Genomic DNA, 10,547 nt, shown 5'->3' with positions numbered 1-10,547 from the left:
CGTCCAAGCGTAATTGAAATGTTAGAAAAAAAATGTTGGGACGATAAGGATGAAATATTTCAGCATGTTAGTAGGATAAGTTGTGCGTGTCTTTTTGTTAACAAGAGAGGGTTCAAAATACAACCCAAGCAGCCGGAACACCTAGGACGGAGGCCACGCAACCTTGTCAAATATCCAGCAGTTCCTCTGTCAAGCCATATGAGTCTCACAATGCCTCCGTCACCAATGGCCACCAGTCCTCAGTCGCCTTTGGTGTTATGGCCGTGAAACTATGAAGGCAGAAAAAAACAGATGAAGGCGATATGGCAATAGAGCGTCAAATCAGACCTGCTTAGCCAATGAATGTCCTCTCTTGTGTTCTCTTGATGTCTTTTCTGCTGGATTGTCTATGTGCTCTTAATGTCCATCACCAACTACCATTTCAAGTAAGTTTAGGAATTCGTTGGCAGGAATGATCCCCCTGTGGTTGAACCACCAACCCCGATTCCAGAGCCCGGTGCTAGAGTAACTAACCACCATAACACATCAGGATGCCAAGTGATTCTCTGTCTGGACAAATCCAGCACAAGCACTTCAAGTTTTGGGGAACAACATCAAGATACATGTGGGAGGAACTGAATGTGTAAATCTGTGACAAAGTTCATGAGATAGTGAGCACCATATGTATATTTGAGATATTGAGTTGGTTTGGTAATCAGAGGGCTCCTTTTGTTTGTTGGCCCCGTTCAAAATTCTGGCCTTCGTTTGCTTTGCATGTTGATCCATGAACATAGCTCGGTTTCGTTTCCGTGATTATCTCATAGGTGGATAAGCGCCGCTCTGGTTGGCATGTCCGCTTGATCCTTGATTGGTATACGCGTGTGTTCATTGACGATGTCGCTGTTCTGCCCACAAACAGATGAATGGCACGGTTTCTTCAGAAGGCTCATGGTCTTTGCCTCAGTCAGTCTGTTGATTGCTCAACATAGCCCACATGCTCCTGAAACTATTGACAGTTGAAATGGGGAAACATGGTCACAAATAACACATGGAAATTACTTCTCCCAAAATAAAACTATAGGTTTCGTATGCCGCCGCATGGTCTTTTGTTGTCAAACTGTAATTGGCAATGAGAAACCGATTAAAATCGTAAATTAATTGCCATACATAGCAGGCGCATTGTTTCACCAACTCAAATTTTGCGGAAAATGATAGCAACAGATGCAGTCACCATTCTTCGTTTAGAAACAAGCACCGATATACTGGCAGCAGGAATTTGAGAGCAATTAATCATCTTCAAGAGAACAGAGTACTAGAAACAGAGCAAGTCTGTATTCTCATCGGGTTGATTTTGTTCTACGAGATTGCTCCGCCCCAGACTGCGGCTCGAGGGAGTCAGAGCATTCTTTGCCATTCTGTAGTGGAGATAATTTGAACAGATTTTTTGAATTTGCGCAACTTGGACAACAACATATGGAATCCTCATTCTTTGATTACAACCAAGCACAAGCATAGTGGCAGCAGCAACACACAGAGGAATCTCTGAAAAAACGGAGTACTAGAAGAAAAGTAAGTGAAAATTGCAGGTGTTCTCATCAGGTAGATAGGTCATTCCATTCCATGGTGAAAAAACGGAGTACTAGAAGAAAAGTAAGTGAAAATCAATGCACTCATATTCCATTAGTAGAGGTGAAATATCAGGACGCCTCTCAACCTTGCACCATATCTGAGGCCACCACCCAGCAGAGAATTTGGAGAGCCGAGCGTGATGGCCAATTGTGGCATAACTGTACGTATATGTAGCTTAAGTAATAGCAGCATCGTGCGATTGTGCAGCCCATTACATTTTCCATGGCTTCTCCCCAGCTGAAATGCATTTCATTAGTTTATTTCATCGCAGATGTATTATGCGTTCACAGGATGGAAACAACATGACAAATTGCGAGTATATGAAAACATGTAACATGGTAACTACAAATAAATGACTGACCAGTCATCAGCATGATCGCTTCATGGTTCACGTTTCAGATGCACTTGGAGGCAGAAGATGTTTGGATGTCTGTTCACTCCAGGTTGAGGAGCTCCCTGTAGAAAAACTGGATTATTCTATTAAATAAATGCATAAGGAAAAATCGAAACACAAGACCACAATGAAGCTTACAGTATAAGATAGTCCGTACATGTCCAACACATAGTTAAGTGCAATTGGACGGCCGTATCATCACCATCAACAAGTGCAAACGAGCAACGTCTTGACCAGCATCGTCAGAGACCCAAACTAAATAACTAATCAAAGCATGCAATCATGGTCTTTCTAATTAAGGTGCCTAGCGACCTGAGCGTAATGCAGAACAAGCCAACATGTAGCAGGGGTCAATCTAGGTGACCAAAGGACCAAAGAATGGAACGGAGAAGAGACCGACCATCAACTATCAGGACACTCATCTTCCACGCAGATCATCTTTGCTGTTATAGAAAGCAACAAAGCGGAAGAAATAGAAATGGGTTGTAAGAGTATATATTATAAGCATCATCAGTTGATAGCTACATACTGCCACCACCTCGCCCCTCTAAGTAGGACAGAAACCCTAACAGAACTCAAAAAAAATCCAAAAACAAAGCCCTCCCGCCAGCAAGAACTGAGATCCACCGTGCCTCCATGGCCCTAAGGCCACAAAAGACGAGGTCGATGATCTGTTACATGGAAACATTCAATTATCGTATATGGCAAACATATGTGAACGATATTCGATTTGCAAAACTTGCTCAGACACACATGCCTTATAAAAGGCAGAAGACAAAACACACACAAAAAGGTTATGACCAACACAGAAAACAATTGACACTCTCGCAATAATATGGTTTTTTGCGAATATCGCAATAATATGTTGGTCAAAAGAGATTGATAAAATGTTGTATGAAAACATATATAAATGGTACAAAATATGGCATTGAATGTACAAAATATATGTAAACACCAGAAGGAAGATGCATTGTAAGTGCGTATACAAATTAAGAGTACATGCTATTGAACGAAAGAGAAATTAGCTAGCTCACCTGTCACGACTGCCACCTGCGAGGAGGTGCTTTCCCCCCGCTGCCACAGGGTTGGGATGGAGATACGGTTCCTGCCCCCATTCGGAAACGTCACCCAGGTCATGCTGTCTCAGGTCCATCCCCAGTTGCAGCACGGACGGTTGCGGCGTGCGTTGAGTTCACATTCCAGCTCACCAAGTCTCACCACTTCACCAATGTATCCAAGTGAAATCTCGTTGAGTCTTCGTAGGTGGTTGACACCAATAAATATTTCATATTTGTAGCCACATCGTCAATTGAATGATCAGGTGCATATCATCATTCTTCGCCCAGTTTATACATTGTTTGGCCAAATTCTATATACTGTATTCTTTAGGGCAATCAATCCAATCAATCGAACATCGCTTTTGGCAAGAAATAAATAAAACAAATCTCGCCGAAGAGAAAGATGGCCCCACACCACGACGGCAAGCCAAGCCAGGAGGTAACTGGCGGCGCATAGCAAAATGTCGATGAGGAAGGTGACCTAGGCGGTGGCAGCCTGCAGTTACCCATGCCACCGGGAAGCCCGAGAGGACAACGTCATCGGCCGCAATGGAGTGAGCCTTGAGCACCAGTAGTAGAGCTCCTCTCCCATAACCTCCTCTAGGATTAAGGTATGCTCCTTAGCCGGCCAACCTTACGTGTCTTTGATATCTCTCCACCACTGATTAATGAAGCAAATTTATCATAGTTTTTTCCAAATATTCAGAATATTTGCTACAGGCGAGTTTCACTACAGCCCTCAGTCTCTACACATGTCCATATGTCATGCATGCAAAATCTCACTGATTTGTCTGTTGACTACCGTTTTTAAATTCTTCCACAACTTCATTTATATATAATTTCAACCATGAAAGTTTTGGAGGATAGTTTAATAGTTGTATTCAGTACATCATGATTGCTCTAAATCAAATGAAATTTTGATAGCCTTTATAAGCTCTGTTATATCATAAGCTTAACTGTTCAATTCCGTGGAAGTGATCAACTTCTCTCCAGCTAATATGATAATAAAGAAAATCTTCTATAATAATATGCATTACGGATGTGATAATACACTAGTATCATACGTATAATACTGATATACGATACTTTCCACTACAACCAGCCTAAAATCTACTGCCCTTTTTCTTGTGCATATACGGAGCCCGCCGGGACCATCTCTCTCCTACTGTGTCCAGCTAATTTAGGCCTAATATTCGATCGTGGAGAGCAAAAGATAAGTTGGAATTTGGAACCCAAAGTGATGGATGCCGCGGAGCTATAAATAAAGCATGTGTTGGTGTATCATTAGTCTGGTTGTTGCGTGGCGATGCGATGCAATGCAATGCAGCCATCAGCCCATCACTCAACAATGCCCCCACGCTGTCCTGACCAAGCCAGCAGTGCAACTACGTGTTTGACTAGTAGTACTCGGTGCGTAAATTAACTTCCTTTTGTAGGATTTGGCGCCTAAATTAGCTGGACACGGTAGGAGAGAGATGGTACCGGCGGACTCCATATATGCACAAGGAAAAGGGGAGTAGATTTTAGGCTGGTTGTAGTGAAGAGTATACTGGCATCATGAAATACTAGTGTATGATACCAGATCCGTAATGCATAATATTATAAAAAACTTCATTTATTGTCATGTCACATAATAATACATCATTTAATATGATACGGTGTTATGAAACGATACTCAACCATTTCTTTCTTCATTTAATTCTATGCCAACTTATCAAAGTTGCCTAGTTGACATATATGATACTCCCTCCGTCCCAAAATTCTTGCCTTAGGTTTGTCCAAATACGGATGTATCAAGTCATATTTTAGTATTAGGTACATCCATATCTAGACAAATCTAAGACAAGAATTTTGAGACGAAGGGAGTACTAGCTATGATACTCTCGGCAGCCTTAGAAGTTAGGACTCAACAGCCCATCTTCGCAAGACTTGGACCTACAGGTCCCCTCAGGACATCAGCCATGAAGTTTCAACTTCCAACGGTGACTAAATTATCAGTGGTCCTCCCCGCAGAAACTAATAATCATAGTGGTCCTAATTTCTCTATGTCACTATAAATGCCTCAAGCATTATTTTCACATGTTCGCAGTGACGACAGATACGTGTGTGCCCAGGCCTGAGAACAACGGTTAGATTTATCAGATTCTGCCTAAGACACATTGATTCTTTTTTGTTTTAGAAAGGGAGGATGACCCCCGGCCTCTGCATCTGGGAGATGCATACGGTCATTTTATTGATTATTCTCGTAGACCTTACAAAGTAGAACAACAAATATGCCTGAATCCGCCATCTTGGTAACATCTGCCGCTACTCCTATCCATATGTGAAGGGTGTAAGCCGGGCCACATACCCATACCTGTCACCTAAGCCTAACATCTAAAGCCGGAGGCCTCGACCGAGCCATCCATCGTGTCCGGGGCACAAACCGGTCCGACACACTCACATGTGTCGTCGCAGTCATCTTTCATTGGTCCATCTTCAAAGTAGATTTAGGTGTCAATCTTAGCCGGTGCTCCGCCATCGACGCCACCACGACGCCAAACGACGACCTCCACCTACGCGAGCCTTAGATACGGTGTCATGAAATGATACTCAATCATTTCTTTCTTCATTTAATTCTATGCCACCTTATCAAAATTGACTAGTTGACATGTATGATATTAGCTATGATAGTCTCGTTACGGGCAGCCTTAGGAGCTAGGACTCAACAGCCCATCTTCGCAAGACTTGAACCTGCAGGTCCTCTCAAGACACATCAGCCATGAAGTTTCAACTTCCAACGATGACTGAATTATTAGTGGTCCTCACTGCAGCAACTAATAATCATAGTGGTTGTAACTTCATTACGTCATTATAAATGCCTCAAGCATTATTTCCACATGTTCGCAATCACGACAGATACGTGTGTGCCCAGGCCTGAGAACAATGGTTAGATTTATCAGATTCTCCCTAAGACACATTGATTATTTTTTATTTTAGAAAAGGAGGATGACCCCCGTCCTACATCTGGGAGATGCATGCGGCTATTTTATTGATTATTCTCATGGACCTTACAAAGTAGAACAACAATATGCCTGAATCCGCCATCTTGGCAACATCTACTACTACTCCTATATATATGATGAAGGGGTGCAAGCCGGGCCACATACCCAGATCTCTCACCTCAGCCTAACATCTAAAGCCGGAGGCCCCGACCGAGCCATCTACCGTGTCCGGGACACAAACCGGTCTGATGCACTCACATGTGTCGCCGCAGTCATCTTCCACTGGTCCATCTTCAGAGTAGATTGAGGTGCCAACCTTAGCAAGTCCTCCGCCATCGACGCCACCACGGTGCCAAACGACAACCTCCACCTACGCGAGCCTTGGCAGGTCTTCCGCAATGGACGTCACCACGACGCCAAACGACGACCTCCACCTACGCAAGTCCATCTCCAAGCAACATACATAGAACCATGCTAGGATAGGTCCACACCACCGCTGTCGCCCACCACCCACAAGCGCCACCCAACCCCAAGGTTCCCAAAGCAGCGCCTTCAATAAGGTAACGGCGCCGTGATCGCCGCTGCCGCCCAAAAAAGTTAGGGCTTCCGCCCGGGAGACCTAGCGGAAGGGAAAGTGAGGAGATCAGTCCATATCGACGCCTCCAAGGAGGGGAACGGCGCCCTAGGCGTCGCCGCCGGCATAGCCGGCCATGGCCTACCAGGGACTTCGCCCGAACTAGATCCCCGCCACTACCAGCGCCACCTGTACAGAACCGGCGACCAAGGAAAGCGCGGACCGACCAGGCTGGATCGCACGCCGAACAAGGGAGGAGGGGAGGCGCCAGATCGCGCGCACCGACTGAGCCGCCGCCAGCTGCCAACGACCGCCGGGATCACGCCGCCCGCGCGGACAGGACGCCAGATCCACCGCCCGCACGGATGCTCGTCGGAGCCTGCCGTGCCTTGCCAAAGGAGCCGTTGCTCCAGTCCGGGACTCCCCACGCAGAGGCAGGGTAGTCGAGACCCCGCCGCCACTATCCTTGGGGCCCCGGGCTTGCCCAGCGGCTGCCTCAGGCGGCGGCGAGGAGGTGGGACGAGGTGGGGAGGGGGCCGAGGCGGCGTGGCTAGGGTTCCCCGCCGCCACCGGGAGAGGCGACACGGGGGTCGCGAGTGGCACAGTTCTAGCTAGGTTGAGAGATACACGAAAAGCCTGAAGACACCTAAGACACATTGATGGACCCCGTCTTGTTAAACAGCCTCCACTTTTACTCTTGGCATAAGAGATTTTGCCCCACTTTTACTCTTGGCATAAGAGATTTTGCCCCATTATTTACAGTACTCACCGATTCATTACCCTTTGCATATTAGTGGAAATTTACTTATTCTTATATTCTTACAGAGCCACTAGCCGTAGATGCGCATGCATTGGCTCGTTGTGCCTTGCAGCCTAATATGCAATATATAATATAAGAAAAATCTAGAAAATGTCGAAAACAGAATGTAGATGAGCGCGCGGAGGGAGTTGAAAGTACTAAATCTCTTACGATCTCCGCCGTCCTATTGTCGTTCGCTACGCGCACCACAATTCGTGTCATATGTGGCACATGTCCACGGATGGCATGGCCGTGGTACATGCAGCCAAGAACAACAATAAGACCAGGGGTAATGTTTAGAAGGTTGATGGCATCTAAATGAGTAGATTGATGCTAGTAATTGAAGATTTTTTCACTGAGCATGGTGTAAGCTTGGGGTGAAATTCGATCTTCACGATGCACAATTCAAGTTCTTCTCCGTCCGGTGTGATGGGAATGACTAGGTGGAAGTTTGCACCGTGATGTGCCGATAACTTTGTGCAAGGGGTAACGACGAGTGCCTTCGGTTGTCACTGTTAGGTGAAGACTTGGTTTTCGTTGTGGCTGGCAACCAATAGTGCGTTTCGTTTCTGTCGGCAATGGAAAGTGTATTTTTCTTTCAGACGGCAATGAAGAATACTTTTCTTCGCCCCTAGCAACAATGGTGTAATACTTCTACTATTTCTTATTTTGTGATTATACTTGACATTTAAGAAAGTTCTGAATCTTTCGAAGAAGACCCTTTTACTGGCCGATACGCGTGCAAGTTGCTTCAAAAGAGCATCTACAATCGGCGGCCTCAAGCCCTCCTTAAACGTTCACGGACGTGCCCGGTCAGTGACAGGACAGGTGACAGAAGAAAAAAAAAGTAATCCAACCGGATCCCTCATATCATCACTATACATAAAGCGTCAAAACTCTGTTCCAACTACACACCAGAGAAACAATCAAGAAGAAGGCAGCCACAAGTTCCAACTACACACCGGCTCCATAAAGCGTCAAAACTCTGTTACCACCTTGAACAAATTCTGCAGCTTCTGCCATCCAGAGAAACAATCAAGAAGAGGGCGGGGGAGAATGCAGGGCGCGGCGCATCTTGTGTCCGATGTCGGGCAGCTGGTCGGCAACGAGTACCGCCAACTCCGCGGCATCGCTGGCAAGGTGGCAGAGCTCAGTGACGAGCTGGCCACCATGAACGCCATCCTCCGCATGCACTCAGAAGCTGAGGAGGGCGCCGTTGACCACTTCATCCGGGAGTGGGTGAGGCAGGTCAGCGAGCTCTACTACGACGCGGAGGACTGCGTTCACCTCTATACCTTCCGCATCCGGTGCCGGCCAAGAGACCGCTTTATCGTCTGGTCCAAACAGATGGTGGCGACCCTTTTCCCTCGCCGTCGACTGGCTCGCGAGATCAGGGCGCTCTACGCTCGTGCTGTTGTTATCAGTGAGCGCCATGCGCGTTACAGCTTCAGCCGACCACCTCCCTCTTCGTCCCGTGTACTGGTTGTGGCGACGCCCGCGCATGCGCTCCGCCCTGCCGACGATCCTCATCAGTTCGTCGGCATCAAGGAGCAAGCTGAAATCCTCGCCAAGAAGCTCAAGGTGGTGAGTGACAAAGAATTTGACACGGAGCAGCTACAGGTGTTCTCCATAGTGGGGTTCGGAGGGCTTGGAAAGACTACGCTGGCCATGGAGATGTGCCGGCAGCTGGAGGCGGATTTCCAGCGCCAGGCGCAAGTGTCTGTATCCCAGACGTTCGACGGCAGTAAGGATCTGAAGGGATTGCTGAAACGTGTGCTTCAGCAGATCATCAAGCCCAAGATAGGGAGTGGTACTGAGCAAGACACCAAGGCCAAGGTAGAAGACCCCTTGGGTGACATTGAAAAAATGGATCTGGATGGTCTAGCCAAGAAGCTGAAGGAACTTCTTACGAACACGAGGTACGCATACAAAGAGTTAAACAACCCAGATGACGCCAGTTGCAAGCGTGTGTTCTGTGGTGCGCATACTATTTCTTTTGTGTGTGAGGGAAACCTTGCTAATTTATTCATAGTTCGCAGCCCCCTCATCTGTTACCTCCGAGCAAATACACTCGGGAGGAACATGGAGCCAAGTTTTACATAAGGCATTACAACAACCATTCCTAGCTAAAATATGTGCGACCTTATTCGCTGACTGTCGCACCCAAGCAACCTTAAAATCATCAAAAGACCGAAGCAACCCTTTGATCTCTTCAACTAGTTGCCCATTAGCTGAGTGATCTTTTTGATGAGACACAATTTTTCTAGCCGCCACCTGCAGAGTCTGTCTCTATGATCACCTTCTGGACATTGAGTTCTTGAGCTAGAAAAATAGCTCGTCTACACGCTGCGAGCTCGACCACTTCGCAATAGGCAACAACTGGGAAAAAATGGCTCGCACTTGCAATGAACTTGCCATAGCTGCCCCGAAAAATGATGCGCATACTGTTGTGCGTTCATGTTAGCTTACGTGCACTTTAATCTGAAATAAAGTATAATACAATAACAATATGTCTTTATAAAAATATAAAATGTAACGGAAACACTAAAAATCAAACGTCAATTTTTTGGCATGGCAAATCTAACATTTCCATGGCAATTTATATTGGCGGGGTGATGGCCAATTTAATTTACAAGTACAGCAATTTTCTGACAAAAAAAATGAAATGAGGCAGATTTCGCATCCTCGTCAACTAAACTTGTCATTCTCAAAGAACATAATTTGCCTTGAAAAATATTGGATTTGCCATGTACCCATGGTCAAAAATCTGGCGTTATATTTGTACTGGAGTCTAAAATGTTATACTTATATGGTTATATTACGAAACCGGATAAAAGTCCTTGTATTTCATATATATACTTTTATATGTTCACATATTTTTATAGCTTTCTTTGAGGCTGGTGTGTTTATGAATGTGGAAAAGAGGGACAAGCCCCTTAGAGCATCTCTACGCAATCTCTTATAATTTACCCTTTTATATGCCTCCTCAACCATAACTCGTGAAAAATTGAGTACTTAAACTGTCGGCCCTAACTGAACACCCAAATTTAAGTCCTCAATCGAACTAACCCCACATGAAAGTCTCTTTCTCAATCTTCTTTTTTCATATTTCTTTTCTCTTCTTCCTTTC

At 45.7% G+C, this 10,547-nt stretch overlaps 1 protein-coding gene across 1 annotated transcript in view; it reads left to right on the top strand.

Annotated features, from left to right (window-relative positions):
* The first annotated feature begins 7,648 nt into the window (after positions 1-7,648).
* The window catches only part of LOC119284238 (disease resistance protein Pik-2-like), a 10,488-nt gene continuing 7,589 nt past the window's right edge, over positions 7,649-10,547 (top strand). Inside the window, exons 1-3 of the mRNA XM_037563442.1 lie at positions 7,649-7,706; positions 8,111-8,229; positions 8,336-9,336. Coding sequence (XP_037419339.1) covers positions 7,649-7,706; positions 8,111-8,229; positions 8,336-9,336 — 1,178 coding nt within the window. The remainder of the gene's footprint in view (positions 7,707-8,110; positions 8,230-8,335; positions 9,337-10,547) is intronic.

This window comes from Triticum dicoccoides, chromosome 4A (genome assembly GCF_002162155.2).
Source record: "Triticum dicoccoides isolate Atlit2015 ecotype Zavitan chromosome 4A, WEW_v2.0, whole genome shotgun sequence".
Classification (NCBI taxonomy): Eukaryota; Viridiplantae; Streptophyta; class Magnoliopsida; order Poales; family Poaceae; genus Triticum; species Triticum dicoccoides.
Note: the sequence above shows the minus strand (reverse complement) of the source record. Positions and strands in the feature narration are given on the sequence as shown.